At 39.4% G+C, this 15,151-nt stretch overlaps 2 protein-coding genes across 2 annotated transcripts; one reads left to right on the top strand and one right to left on the bottom strand.

Moving 5' to 3' along the window:
• The first annotated feature begins 1,850 nt into the window (after nt 1–1,850).
• LOC106915558 (DELTA-sagatoxin-Srs1a-like) lies at nt 1,851–3,327 on the top strand. The gene is made up of 2 exons (XM_014983218.2): nt 1,851–1,918; nt 2,761–3,327. Exons 1-2 carry the CDS (start codon nt 1,851–1,853, stop codon nt 3,185–3,187), a joined length of 495 nt encoding a protein of 164 aa, XP_014838704.1. The 3' UTR covers nt 3,188–3,327.
• Nucleotides 3,328–3,827: 500 nt separating this feature from the next.
• LOC106915583 (protein-glutamine gamma-glutamyltransferase 2-like) lies at nt 3,828–13,082 on the bottom strand. The gene is made up of 14 exons (XM_014983268.2): nt 12,414–13,082; nt 12,086–12,319; nt 11,804–11,922; nt 10,681–10,809; nt 8,506–8,674; nt 8,022–8,154; nt 7,819–7,922; nt 7,492–7,580; nt 7,068–7,221; nt 6,098–6,186; nt 5,625–5,808; nt 5,354–5,514; nt 4,493–4,629; nt 3,828–4,198 (listed from the first exon to the last, which is right to left on the bottom strand). The coding sequence occupies exons 1-14, from the start codon at nt 12,643–12,645 to the stop codon at nt 4,051–4,053; spliced, it is 2,082 nt and encodes a 693-aa protein (XP_014838754.2). The 5' UTR covers nt 12,646–13,082; the 3' UTR covers nt 3,828–4,050.
• Between the last annotated feature and the right edge of the window lie 2,069 nt (nt 13,083–15,151).

The raw sequence follows: 15,151 nt of genomic DNA on the forward strand, positions 1-15,151 counted from the left end.
CACCAGAGGTTGAAAACTTCGTAAATTGTTTTGTAGGTAAAGAAAAGCCAAAAAGCACATCTGCTGCATACCCCATCATTCTTGGTTTTCTTGTAGGCTCATGTTAAATAATTTTTATACCTTTTGTTTTTGTCATTTTGAGATTGTTTCTAAGAAAGACACTGAACTGAACTTTTCTATCCAAGGTTAACGTTTGTAATTTCTCTTTGCATTAGCTGAAAAGCTGTCAGTTTTTAAAAAGCCTCTCCAGGATGGTCAGTCTCAAATTTGCACAACTTTAAAATAAACTACACATTTACAAGGATGTCAAGGTTTAGTTTAGTTTAATACAAAATGTTTCTCCCTCACATGTGTTCAGGTAGTTTATTACTCCATGCCTGTGTTTCATTGGTTGATTACCCTTCTCTGGGCAGCATGTACATGCAGCTGTTTCCTTATCTTAAGCTTGTTTTCTTTCTTTCTTTTTTTTTGGCCTGTGAATAATGCAGTTTCTGACTTTTCCCCAAGTCTTTCTGTATGGACATGGACTTCTGTCCAGTTCATGACCTTTAGCTGGTCACTAACTGATCTCTCCCAGCTTGATTTCAGTGTATTGACTAAATTCCAACCATTCGGACGGTAATTTCCACTGTTAGCCAAGAGCCTGTTTTGTCACCACGAAGTGAGAACTGTAATTTTAGTAGTTTGTTTTTTTTTTATAGAGAGTTCTTAGGTATTTCTATGAAACCAATTGTGAGTATTTACATCTGGACATGATACCAGAGTCAAGTTAATACTAACTCACTGGTTCATTCATCAGGAACTAGTGTGTTAAAAGTTTACAAATTCTGATTAACAGAAGTCCAACAATGTGATAGTATTTTGGTTGAAAGGTCAACCCCTCAACTGAGCTACTGAAAATGAGCCAAATGAATATTTTTGCTCCACAAACCAGCACAAACATTTGACACCAATTTTGTTTGATTTCATAAAAGGGGGGCGGGGGAGGGGGGCTTGGTTGACCTTTTGACCTTTAAAATTTCATTAATATCTTCAAAGCCAAAGCAGCACAAACGTAGTCAGTCGAGTTAATTGACACCCATTTTGTTTGATTTGAAGAAGGTGGGGGGGTGGTTGACCTTTGATGGCCTCTAGAAATATTTCTTTATATCTTTAAAATGATAGCAGTGCAAATGAAAATTTTTGCTGCACAAACGTAGCACAAACGTTTGACACCAATTTTGTCTGATTTGAAGAAGGTGTGGGGGGGTGAGCAACTTCATTCAGGTATCCAAATCATCTTTTACACAACTTTATTCTTTGGGACATAAAAACGTATGTGTGTAAACAAAGCAGAACTCAGTTGGAAGCAAAGCACGCTGTGATTGAATCACTCTGCAACTCAGTGTGGTAATTTGCGGGTCGGTAATTTGCGGGTCACACGTAGGAAGGGACTGAAGATACTGAGCATGAGAGTTAAAGGTCCTGATTAGCAGAGTCAATAAAGAGCTCACTTGTGACGAGCTGACGCAGTGCGATTTCACATTCAGGCTAAAACCAGGACACCCGACCTATTCTCTCCAATCATCTGGCTGTCGTTGCGTCAAGCTGGTCGACTGAAGGTAAGCAAGGCTGTGCATCAGAATTGTTTCACTTTCATAGGACGTCCAGATGGTGAAATTGTTGACATGTACTTTCAGCTGTTTGGCTATAATTTTATGTAATTAAATCTATTCCAAAGACTTACTGGATGAACACTTTTTTCTTCACCCGCTGGTTATTTTGTTTGTAGGTTTTAAAAATCCATCTTAATCAATCTAATGGGTTTTTCTTGTCTGCATGTCACAGCCCCCGTCTGGTCACCTTCCACAATGCCTCGCCGTCGCTGCGACGTTGAGATCAGGAACAATACAAACTACTACACTCTTTCTAACCCAAGGTGGAGCATTGCTCTTATTACTCCCTTTTTGTCAAGTAAACCTGTTTAGGCTTAATTTCTACTTGTTCAACAAGGCAATCCACTGGAGCAGCTGAAACGTCTGGAGCACGTCTGGCCTCGAGGGTCAGGCATTTTCAACTTTCAGATCTGTTTCTGCTTCAACACATCTGAGTCAAAGAGCGAAGTCATTAGCAGGACTCTGAAGAACTTGCTGAACTTACTGATTCAGTTGTTTGATTCAGCTGTGTTGGACCAGGGATCCGTCTAAAAGGTTCCCGGCTGGATTTGTTGTCCTCCTGCTCCAGAAGGAAATAAAGAAATTTGTTTACATTATGAAATCGTGTGTGTAGCTTTTGTTAGAGGGTGTTTTTTAAAAAACACGTGCACTGCTGTTTGAACAATTTCCACATTGCAGTTTACAAACTATCAGGAAATGTGGTGATTTCATAAAAACCTTGACTTTGTACTTTGGGCAATATTAACTTTAAATGTGGGTACATCAGTGAAGTCTTAAGAGGTTTGTCAAAATTTCACCCAGCCAGGCAAACACTGATGTAAACAATATTCATAACTTTAGAAGACGTTTGCGTGTTGTGAGTGGCTCCAGTGATCTCATAACACACCAACTCATCACTGCAGAAAAGTGATGAAACGGCTTCAGATAAGATAAAACCTCACCTAAAACGAGAATTTGTCTTACATTGCAGTTCCTTACATTGTCTTATGTAAATGTTTTTTTTTCTTCTTTTCTCTATAGATTTTCATAAACCCTGTAAGCTATCTTAACGAGAACAACAAGATAAATACAAATACATCTGATTTTCTACGTCTCCATTTTTCAGGGTCTACACTGAGAGCGGCTTCTGCCAGGTCCCTTTCCCTTCGATGGTCGATCCCTGCTCTGCCGTCAAGGCTCGCTTCAACAAGACGACAGGCCTGGCGAGCGGCTCCGTTGGCGTTTTCACTTACGACCTTTTCGATGGCGAGTTGAACGACTACAACCACATCATGGCCGTCATGTTCTCCGTGCCCTATGACAGAGTCATTTATTCCAACTGGTTTGCTGTGGGAATCTTTAATAAAGATAGAAAATGCGACCGCAGCCTTTTTGTCAAGATGTACAATGGAAGTGAGAGTAACTTTGTCAGAGGGAAGGCCGATGAGCAGCCCCGATTTTACGAGGGTGACTACGTTATTCTCAGTGCCTCCATGACAGACTTGGGCGAAGCCTTCCTGTCGGTGGAGATCAATGACACTGGATTGTATTAAGTCTTCGATGTGATAACTAACTATATGATGTGATCACCTGTATTCCTAACAAATGAATGAATCACTGATACAGCTGGAAGCAGCGCTTCTAGTTAAGAGCAAATATCTGCTGAGGCTCGTTTGTCACATTAGACCCTTTTTCTCAGGCATTAAACGTTATCATCCACTAAGCCCACATTTCTGTAATTATTTTTATATTTGTCTGATGTAATATTCTTAAACTATATATAATTATAAGGGTGTGGGAGCTATTATCAATGAAAACTCTACGGAAACTCATTTTGACTAGTGAGTGTTCCTCATTTCACACCACAGGCTGAAATGCAAAAAACTTCTTGTGATTCTGATTGTATGAATGTTGAATTCTCCCTAAGAGTAGAAAGCCATTCTTCTGAATAAAAAAGAAAATAAGTCAGAATATTTTCTGGTAACTGTTTATTTTAGGTTTCATTTAGAACGTATAAATGATGGGTTTGTGTGATCCAGGTAGCCAAGCTTGTCCTTATTGCTCATTTCTGCAGATTTATTGATGGGTATAATGTACTTGCAACATTGTTCTGAGACGTGTATTATTTTCTGTAGCTGAAATAGCTTTTTTCCTCAAATACAACAAAACACCATGATCCCATATCTTTATAGGTTTTTTTTTAATCAATCATGATTTATTTTATGAAATGCCTTTTTTAATTAAGAAACGATAATTTTATTTTCAATTGCTCATGCTGTGGTGCAGCAACAAAACTATGAGAGAAATTATCCAAGGATTCTCTGAATATTTAGTAAAACTCCTGTGCTTTGCAGTCTCACTTTTCTGTTAAACTATAACAACAAAGACTAAATGTGCCAAAGAAATGTGGTTTAAATCATTCCTCCACAACAACGTCAGTGAAGTTCTTGATGTTCTTCAGTTTGTCACTGTCAAAGTTCACCAGGAGGACGCTGGAGCCAGCAACGGTGGGCTTAAACTCAATGCTGGCCTTCGCTGCTTCATTTGCTCCCACAGATCCAACCCTGCAAGAGAGACTCATGTTAATTACCTGCGTTTGCAGTGGTTTTATGATTTTACGTTACATATTTTGTATTTCGTGGTTCTTTATATAGTTTTGGTAATGTTCTCTGTCATGTGGAAACATTTGTATCTGTGTTTTTATTGACAGTTCCCTCAACTTCCTCCTACCACATCTGCCTTTTGCCACTACAAATGTCAGCTCATTGATCACTGAAAGAAATCACACTTTATCTTGTTTCCAGTGCTAGTGGTTGTTTTCAGTAATCAAGCGAAGGCTGTAACATAACTTGACGTACGTTGCTGTTATGGGTTTGCTGCCTGTGAGTCCGATGCCGTCGATGGCGAAGCTGCAGCTCAGCAGCGGCTCTGGTAAAGGGTTCAACAAGGTCAGCTCTACGGTCACAGGCTGGTTCACTCTGGCTTCGCCCACCAGCTGCAGACAGGAGGTTCCGGTTTCACCATAAAAGACATGACATAATGTGGTATCAGGTAGGCAAAATTCCAGGTTTTGAAACATGAAACGTAAGCACTGCAGTGTAGAAGAGGGTAAAAATATACAAATCAACATTAAACTATACTTTTCATCTGGATAATTATCTCTTCTTGTAGTATATTTACTCTGCTGAAAGGCAGCTCTTCACAACACAAATCGACCTCTCTAGGTCAGACAGAAACACTGGTGTTGATGTGGAACTTATTTGTTTTCATGTTCCAAATCCAGAGACTGAAATGATCTCAAGCTCCGTCAGGCTGAGATGGAGAGTGTCTCTGAGCAGAAATGTTTATGTGATAGCTCAAAGTTAAGCACAAAGGTTAGCTTTTGAATTCACATAGAGCTTTGTGTGTAGGTCAGACAGTTCTGTTTTAACATCTGCAAGATGTTTACTAAATCTTATGATGAAAAGTAGCAATTCCTTGAGAAATGTCATGTCATTCTCCATACTGGACTGCTAGTTGTGCAGATGAGAAAAGTTAAATTATGTACTCCTGACATGACCAAAAAAGCAGATTTGGGGTGCTGAGCTATCTAGACTAATAAGATTATTGACATGGTTGCTAATTATTAATATACATACTTTTGGAAAGGGTAAAAGAATAAAAAAGTAAATGTGGAACATTTGTCTCTACTAATTCTCTTGCGTCCTGCAGGTTCCAACCTTGATCCCGATGTCTGGCTCGTCCAGCACGATTGTTTTTTCAGCCTTCTGGAAATCGACAGTCTCCTTGTCGAAGGTGATGGCCGACACCTGGATCAGCAGGTCAGAGGTGATCGCTGGTTCATACCGCTGGTACTCCAGTTTCAGAGAAAGACGTCTCTCTGAACAAACGCGTGCACTGATCAGTCTACACATTACGACCACTGACGAGGATGTCCGACTATTTACCTCACAAAGAAATTGAACAGTTGGTACTGAGCTCAGAGCAAACCTTCTCCAGAGGGCACCTCCAGGTTGTCTGATGAAAATCCACAAAGGTCCCCAATTTTTCCATTGTAGCTGACCGCTCTGGCATAGAAAATGAGTTTGCAGTTCCTTGTGTCCATGCAGTTGTTCGTTAGGAGAGCATACACCTCAAAGCTGGAGCCCACAATCATGTTTTCAGCCAGTTTGATCTAAAAAGGGCCAAAGAATGAGACAAAGTCATTGGTGCAAGTCGCACTAGAACTGATTAACGGCAGAGATGCAGATTCTGTTATAATGACTTTAGTTATTTATCTCAGTGTGTTAACATTCAGCTCTTTGTTTTTGATTCATAGGCATCATTGCTGTTTATTTTTGAATAGACACTTTTTACTTCCTGTTTGGACTGTTTCTAATGACCTGTAGAGGAGGTTTTCTGCCATTTTCAAGGAAACAGCTAAAACATGTAGGACGTTGTAAAGTTTAACAACTTCATGCTACCTTAAGATGAAGCCCAGGCTTTTCTCCTCTCTGCAGCAGCATGTTGCGATGCTGGGCCCTCTCATACACCTCCCGCTCCTCTTTTGAGCCTGAAATCATCAAAGTTACAAAAGAATATGAAACCGAAATAAATATCATAAACATAGCTGAGATCAGCGTAGCAATCAGACTTTTCTGAGGGAGCTGATTCTGTGTGTCTCTGGTCTTGCCAGAAACTCACAGAAGTTACTCATCAGGTAGTGATTAGACTTTTGACGAGCGTTTGCAACGATGCATTATGTAACAGATAAAAACCCTTATTGTTTACATTTGGAGGGAGTGTAAGCTCCAAAACACCAGAAAGCTGAAGACTAATTGAAGCCAAAGTCTATTTCAAGGTCTGGAAATTTCATTCTAATAGGAAAAAAAAACAAACAAGTTGCAGTTTCGCACTAAATCCACATGCAAAATTATAACACATCATAAATTACTTTTGTATTGTTTCAGAAGTTTAATTAGTTCTAAACTAGTAGAATAAAAATAATTCACAATATGAAATACTTTGATGGATTTAGAAGACACAGTTTCTCAATCGCAATAGCAAACATTGAACTTGGACAAGATGTATTATCTGTGGGACAAAAAAAATATGTCCGCCGGTTCCAATGTTACGATAAAGGCCTCAAGTTTTGACCAGAGAGTGAAATGTGTGAGTATCTATCACAGTTCAAAATGTCAGATGTCACGAAGCTTAAATGTAATGACAGCAAGAGAGCAAACAAAGGTTTTGAAGTATTTTTGGTTATCTGTTTTTGACATGGTTTTTTTTTTGTTGTAAATACATTTATGAATGTGCGTCACTCAAGAAAAGAGTGATGCCGGCTTGCCCACATGAAAATCCCTCATTCGTCTCATTGTTAGAGAACTGACCGGGTTTTGTTTTAGAAACCAGATTTATGGCTTGCAACGACACGATGCGACTTTGCATTACCTTCTGGATATTTGTACTGGTGCGTGATGTCGCGCCTTTCGTTTGCACCGACGGCTTTAGTGCTGATAAAACGGCCGACAGATTTAGTGGATTCACTGAACGTCACAAACTGTCCTGTGGACAGCTGTACCAAGTCCTCAACATCTGCATTGACCTGAACGCATGAAATGACAACAATAAAGAAAATATATTAGGAGGATCTTAATGTTTACAGCCATCTTGCAACTGAAAACACGCATTTAAAAACTGCAGAAAAGTTTTAGGAATGTTATCTGAATATTTTTAAAGCAAATTTGTTTAAAAAGTTTACTGTAAATAGGTTAGATATAATTTAATTCAAATATAAGTAAATGAGTGTAATTCGATTTATTTACATTCTTCTTGGATAAAGACGTGTTTTAGAGCAAAAGAAAAGAAAATTTACCTCAGCAAAAATGAAAGGCGTGTCGTACTTCAGGCCCACCTCTCCTTCTTTGATGGCGCACAGTGAAGCTGGGCCACAGCAGAAAACTCCTGACGACATTAAGGAGCCAAGAAAAAAAAAACATCATTTAAAATAGTCTCTGGCTGCACATGTACACCGTCTTACAGACAAACTCCATTTTCTCTGGTTGGAATATGTTACAACCTTATTCAAAAATGCAGAACATTTATTTCCCCCTAATTAAAGCCTCTGTTTTTTATCCTAACATGTTTTTTCCCCGTTTATAGTGGAAACCCAGCTGCTGTCATTTTATTTATTTATTTTTACCATCACTTGTCTCCTGGGGTGTTGGGTCACTAGTTTGCCACCCATCAAACTTGCTCCCCAAGTCTGGACGAGTCATCCAGCTGTCCACCCACACATGGAAGTTCCTGGACAAGAAAAAAAAAAGAGTTGCAAATAAGAGGAAAATGAGTTTGTATCACAGGGTTTGCACACAGTCACAGTATATCAGTATATGTTTCACTCACCATATTGAATCGTCTCCAGAAATTCGGTCTCCATTTTCATCATAGAAGCGTTCGATCACCAGGTTCGCGTTAGTGTCGTGAGCTGATCCAAAGTTCGTGACCACTCGACATGGAATGCCCAGAGCGCGGGACACTGAAGGGGGAGCAAAATCCTTCTACATCACACGGGCAAATGAAAGCATACTTCAGATAGCATCGGTGATACTGATGCTTCAAACTAAAGCATCAAACAGAGAAGGAAGACTGAGACACTAAATTGAGGCTGTTGATTAAGAGAAGAGACCGTTGAGAACCCAATAGGATGGAGAAGGCTGTCAGTGCCATAAGCAGGATTTTGAATTGGACTATGCTGTTTTCTATGTGCCACAATAATATTCTATTTTTAGCTTATATAATGGAGAACAATCTATTGCAAATAGTTATTTCCCTCAACTTTGTGTGTGTGTGGGGGGGGGGAGCAGTCATGCTCTATGTAATATCCAACCTGTGCATGCAACAGCAGCAAAGACCCAGCACTGGCCGTAGCGGACTGGACCGCTCTCTGCCCACTGCCGCAGGATTTCCCCGCTGCCCATCCACAGTCCAGGATGGGTGCCATCTGAAAACTCTGCCCACTCTCCCACCAACACTCCTTGGTCGTCATTACTGTTGATCTGTGAGGAACAACAGCAACAACCAAGACACACATTAGGAACTTCAGTGTGAGAAATATACACACCATAAATACAACCCCTGGCAAAAAGTATGGAATCACCAGTCTTGGATGAGCAGTCATTCAGACATTTCATGCTGTAAAACAAACTCGGATCAAAAACATGATACAATATTAAGGTCATTCCAAAGTGCAACTTGTTGGCTTTCAGGAACACTCAAAGAAATGAAGAGAAAACATTGTGGAAGTCAATGAATGATACTTTTATTGACCAAACACAGGGAAATAAATATGGAATCACTCAATTCTGAGGAAAAAAGTATGGAATCACTCAAATTGGAGGTAGAAAAAAGGACACACCCAGTCTATTTCCTTTCCCTAAATGGACACCTGCCCCAGATTAGATGTGCCCGTTAGTGTGCAGTTCAAAACACCTGCAGTCATGACACCTTGGAGGGCTGCTGGACGAAGTGGAGTGGCGAGAACCATGACTCCAACAAGAGAAATGTCCCTTGAAACAAAAGAGAGGATTGTGAAACTTCTTGAAGAAGGTAACCCTTCACGCATGGTTGCTAAAGATGTGGGCTGTTCACAGTCAGCTGTATCCAAGATATGGTCCAAACACAAACAGCATGGAATGGTTGTTAAAGCCAAGCGTACTGGTAGACCAAGAAAGACATTAAAGCGTCAAGACAAACAACTAAAGGTCATTTGTCTTGAAAACCAAAAAAGTACAACTAAACAGATGAAGCATAAATGGGAGGAAGCTGGAGTCAATGTATGTGACCGAACCGTAAGAAATCGCCTAAAGGAGGTGGGATTTCAATACAGGAAAGCTAAATGAAAACCAGCATTGACACCTAACCATAAAAGAACAAGATTCCGATGGGCTAAGGAGAGGCAATCATGGACTGTGGATGACTGGATGAAAGTTGTCTTCAGTGATGAGTCAAGAATCTGCATTGGACAAGGTGATGATGCTGGAACTTTTGTTTGGTGCCGTTCCAGTGAGATTTATGAAGAGGCCTGCCTGAAGAAAACAACCAAATTTCCACAGTCCTTGATGATATGGGGCTGCATGTCAGGCAAAGGCACTGGGGAGATGACTGTGGTTAATTCTTCTATCAATGCACAAGTTTACATTGACATTTTGGACAGTTTTCTCATCCCTTCAATTGAACAGATGTTTGGAGATGATGAAATAATTTTCCAAGATGACAATGCATCGTGCCATAGGGCAAAAACAGTGAAGGCATTCCTTGAAGAAAGACACATTCAGTCGATGTCATGGCCTGCAAATAGTCCAGATCTCAACCCAATAGAAAACCTGTGGTGGAGATTGAAAAAAATGTTCCACAAGAAGGGTCCAACCAGCAAAGCTGATCTGGCAACTGCTATCAAAGAGAGTAGGCACCAAATACTGTTTGTCCCTCATCAAGTCCATGCCTCAGAGACTAAAAGCTGTTATAAAAGCCAAAGATGGTGCAACTAAATACTAGTGATGTATTTTGAATGGTCTTTTGTTTATGTGTTTTTCATGATTCCATACTTTTTTCCTCAGAATTGAGTGATTCCATATTTATTTCCCTGTGTTTGGTCAATAAAAGTATCATTCACTCACTTCCACAATGTTTTCTCTTCATTTCTTTGAGTGTTCCTGAAAGCCAACAAGTTGCACTTTGGAATGACCTTAATATTGTGTCATGTTTTTGATCTGAGTTTGTTTTACAGCATGAAATGTCTGAATGACTGCTCATCCAACACTGGTGATTCCATACTTTTTGCCAGGGGTTGTATGTACATGTGTGTATATAAAGACACATGGATTCCAGAATCCCACATCTGTGCCTGCTGCATAACACTTCTGACACCATTTTTATGAAAATTATTGTAAAATCTTTGTTTAGTTTCTGTCGCTACATTTTAAATAAATAAATACAGTATTTGCTTTTGTTCTCTGCATTGTTCTTTAAGTCATATTATTGTTATTGTAATTATTATTATTACCATAGCACTAAGCGCCCTGGTCAGATAGATGGGATCATTCCGGGAAGAAACGTCCTTATCGGCATCCGACACAAATTTAGGATTGTTGTCCAAAATCTTCAGACAGATATCCACAATTCCTGGTTCAAACTGCAGAGAAGTAGATACATAGTAATGAGATCAACAGAGGACATTAAACAAAATCACTCCAAAGGTCTCAGTAGTCTGCGGATTGCACGACTTCATGTTTTTTTAAACTCGACGTCAACACGATAAAAGTCGACTCAACGTCGATTAGTCGCAGTGACGTCATGGCAACGTAAGCGAAAATGTTTCGCAGCAACTTACAGGCTTTATAAGCTACATTCAGTAAATACTGACAAAAATCACGTAGACTGTGGAGAAATATACGACAAAAACTTGGTCCGATGAGATGCACAAAGTTTAGTCTGACTTTTTTTTTTTTTTTGAACACCGGCTGCAGGAATCATATTATTACGTTGACCACAATTGTGTTTTGGGAACACAATAAACTTAACTTACTACGAACGGATTCCATTTGATTACTGTTCAAATTCAGCGCAGCTGCCCAATGAACGCAGCAGGATGCTCCGCTGACTCATTCTGAGGGATGAACCGACATGCAGATGACGGCAGAAATAGCCTCCATCACATCCTCAGAATGCAACTTGAACTTCGTTTCCAGCTGTTGTCAGACAACATTTTTGTAACAGTGACGCTTCAACACGAAGGGTGACGTGATCAGTCGGATGGATGAAAAGCCCGACATCATTCCGGCAGTCTTTTTTTTCGTTTTTTTTCTTCTTCTTCTTCTTCTTCTTCTTCTTCTTCTTCTTCTTCTTCTTCTTCTTCTTCTTCTTCTTCTTCTTCTTCTTCTTCTTTTTTTTTTTTTTTTTTAAAGAATTATTTCAAGACTAGTTGCCTTTATTTGACAGTAATCGGATATATAAAAAAAGGGGGTATGAGGTGACGGAGGTTGAGGCAGAGGCGGTCCTAGCCTATTTGGCGCCCTGGGAGAACTACATTTTTGGGGCCCCCCCGCCCCTCTCCCACTCCACCCCTCTCTCCAATAGCCAACCCCACTCCACAAAGTCATTGAGTGTGGTGGGGTAGGGTTGGGTACCTGCCCAAAGTTCCAGGGTTTCCCTTTAATCCTTTTGTGTGATCCTCTGTAGACGAGCCCGTGTTGTGCTAGAACGTACTCCTTCCTCTTTTCCTCACTCTTCATGTAGACTGCATCATCTGGTAGTTAGACACAACCGATTAAATTTGAACCCCTTCACATTATTTCCATATAAAACTGTTACAGAAAGCAATTTTGAAGCTGATAACAGTTTTTTAGGGAGACTAAGATTTGTTAGTTTAAGTTGTAGTAAATTAATCAAAGACAGTTTAATGAACTCACCAGGACACCAGGCATTGAAAAGCAGAGTAAACTGTCCTAAGCTTGTCTCCTGACCCGACTGGTCTAAAGTCAGAGTATAGACCCCGATGGGGGCTTTGGGAGAGGAACTGATGGACACAGTTACTGTTCTTCCAGAGGCATCAGTAGCAGCTGAAGCGCTCCACTCTGTGTCCACAGTGGATGCCTGTGGACTGAAGGTAACTTTGGTGTCAGATTCTCTTCTTGGTAATGGACCTGCAGAAACAAAGATATAAATAGGAGTATATACTGATTAAATTGATATAAATCAATATAAAAAACTGGGTGCAAGGCTGCAAGAGGGGAGTACCGGTTTCAACGTCGAACATGAAGTTTGTTTCGCCCACTTTGAACTCTTTGCTGCTAGATGACAGGTGTAAGACAATGCTGAAGGGCTGCCCCCTTCTGACAACCAAGCGTTTCTCCCCAAAAAGCTCCGTGTGGTGGTTGCTGTGGTTGCCCTTAATATTCAGATCACAGCGCTCAATGTCTAATGCTGTTCCTATACAGAAGCAAAGAAAATCTTGGTCACGCATTGTCATTCCTCACAGATTGTAAATCATTTCAATTCAACATTCTTCCTGAAGTTAACGTCCCTGGTCTGAAATATTTAATGTCTTTCACCATTCCTACTCATCACGTTTCACTCGTGACTCAATCTCACACTCAAGTGAGTTTGTGTGCAGGAACCTAAAGGACGTGCATGAGAAGTAAGAGCACAAAACAAACAAGCGCTATCACAGTTAAAATAGAAATACTACCACCTTACCTTGGCTCATTTCTGCAGAGAAATTGTTGTTCAGCCTTTGAGAGAAAAGTTTTAGTCCAGCTGCAGTTAGCTAGCTCTTACTGACTGAAGACCCAGCAACGTAACAGAGAGTGACGGATATTTGTAGCATATGCAACATGATCAGTACCCCCTGCGCCCACACCTGTCTATCTTGAACCCACATCAGTAATTCTGCTTCTTTTAGTCAGGGAAAGCAGATGGCGCTACAACGTTACAATCTTTTTGTGTGTAAACCAGTTTGGGAGAAATGATTTAGGGTTGGAGAAAGGTGAAAATAAACTCAACTCAAATGCATCTGTCAGATTTCTCTGCTTTTTCCACGTTATTTTTATTTAAGTGTAAATGTAATAAATTAAAGAGTCAGTAAAAAGTTTCGTAGATTATGGATCCTTTTTATCATCATGAAAATGTAAAGAACTTTCCAATGCTATCTTCAGGGCACATGCGACACATGTGTATATGAAATTTTTGAGAATGATGAATGAAACAGATTTGAAATGGCAAATATTTAACTTTATGGTTGTACCCCCAAATTCTTCATATCCCTGGTAGATTTTGATGTAAAACTATTTGTATTGAACCAAGACGATTATATCAGATAACCCCCCCACCAAAAAAAAAAAACCCAAACAAAACAAAACAAAAAAAACAGAACAGACAAATTAACAATGTAAATGGATATCAATTTGAAAAAAAACAACTTATCTCTATTCATTACATTCTGATAAACAACAGCATGCTAAACTTTTTATACCCTCAATTGATTTTTTATTTTTATTAATTTTTTTGGTGGCATGCATTGAATTAAACCCTTATAAAAACTTCTTGTCAACTTTTGGATGTTTTGTTATTTTTGCCAAATTATTTTTGATTTTGAAAATGAATTCATTCAATCAAGCATCTATTTGCTTACTCACTTACTAAAAACATTTTTTTTTATTTCCATTCCTACATTTTGCTTCGTTGCACGGTCTAAGCTGTCACATTTTCTGGTGCTTTTAGCAGTTTAATTTCCCCAGCTGATCAAAGCCCATCTCTCGTTCATTCATCAACTCCATGTTGGATTCAAACGAGTTTGAAATGTGAGCTCTGCCTGAACTTTGCTGCAGGAAGAGGTGCCCTGCATCAGTCTTTACCTGTTTGTTACCTGTTGCCGTCAGCACGCTTCAGCGTCTGTAGTCCAATTTCTATCACGCACTAGCGCGTGCGTTCTCAATCGCAACAGACACACGTAATTAGTAAGTCACGTTATTGCTTGGACTTTACAGCACCAGTCCCTGATCTTCACATTTTAACGGGGGAAAAAGAAAAAAACGCATTGCGACTTGGATGTAACGAGTAACGCGACGGTAGTTTTGTAGAAATGTAGTGAAGTAGAAATTACAGATACTTACTGTAAAAATGTAGTGGAGTAAAGATCGAAAGTATCCATTATTAAATCTACTTAAGTAAAGTACATATACACGAAAATTGTACTTAAGTACAGTTACTTCCCACCACTGATCATAGTCATGGAAACGACGTTAGCGTCAGCGAGCCCATAAAAACTCTCACGTTCTGAATTCTTTCCCTTCCGAGACTTTGGGAGGAGATGCCCGAAGAAGCCTAGGGAGGTTTGAGCTTGGTGAAGAAGAAGCGCTTCCTGAAGAAGTACTTCTTGAAGAAACCTGCGGTAAATTATCCTTTTGAAAGATGACTGCTGCCAGAGGAGCGTTATGAGCTGGAAGGTTAATATTATTATTCTAATATTTTAATAAACAAAAACAAGTTATTCCTGAGATATTAGTAAGTACTAAATTATTTAGGTAATTTTGTGTTTGTTTTAATCTGTCTACTGTATAACAACAGCAAAAACAACAAAAGAAACTATTAGCATTAGATTTTTGTTATTTTCTCGACTGGAAATGTCAGTAATGTTAAGCGGCGGTGTAGTAATTTTAAGAAATACACTTATTCTAGTTGATATTCACTTTAGTTGAATTTAGTGTCAAATTCTTGGAAATCTGGCTTGGTCCATTTTAAATGTGCAGATAAACAATGGTTTCCATGGAAACATTTCATAAAATAAATTATATTTAATATTACTATGTTAAAAAGAACCCTTTTGTTTCCTATACAGCTATTTTTCCAAGGTAGGGACATTTTGACCTGTTAAAAAAAAGACAGCCAGGACTCCTAAAATGGGTGAAATGATTTGAAAATGAAGAACGATATCATTTGAATCTGTGAAGATCAGGCTTGATGACTTTGGTGTCCAA

Source organism: Poecilia mexicana, unplaced genomic scaffold, assembly GCF_051168715.1.
Source record: "Poecilia mexicana isolate PSO_F unplaced genomic scaffold, ASM5116871v1 scaffold_7, whole genome shotgun sequence".
NCBI classification, from domain to species: Eukaryota; Metazoa; Chordata; class Actinopteri; order Cyprinodontiformes; family Poeciliidae; genus Poecilia; species Poecilia mexicana.

Excerpts from the sequence above, each read along its gene's own strand:
- LOC106915558 (XM_014983218.2), top strand. The coding sequence starts at position 1,851 with ATGCCTCGCCGTCGCTGCGACGTTGAGATCAGGAACAATACAAACTAC. Across the intron at positions 1,919-2,760 it reads TACACTCTTTCTAACCCAAG|GGTCTACACTGAGAGCGGCT; the intron begins GTGGAGCATTGC and ends TCCATTTTTCAG.
- LOC106915583 (XM_014983268.2), bottom strand. The coding sequence starts at position 12,645 with ATGACAATGCGTGACCAAGATTTTCTTTGCTTCTGTATAGGAACAGCA. Across the intron at positions 11,923-12,085 it reads TTTCAATGCCTGGTGTCCTG|ATGATGCAGTCTACATGAAG; the intron begins GTGAGTTCATTA and ends TCTAACTACCAG. Across the intron at positions 7,923-8,021 it reads TCTGGAGACGATTCAATATG|GAACTTCCATGTGTGGGTGG; the intron begins GTGAGTGAAACA and ends TTTCTTGTCCAG.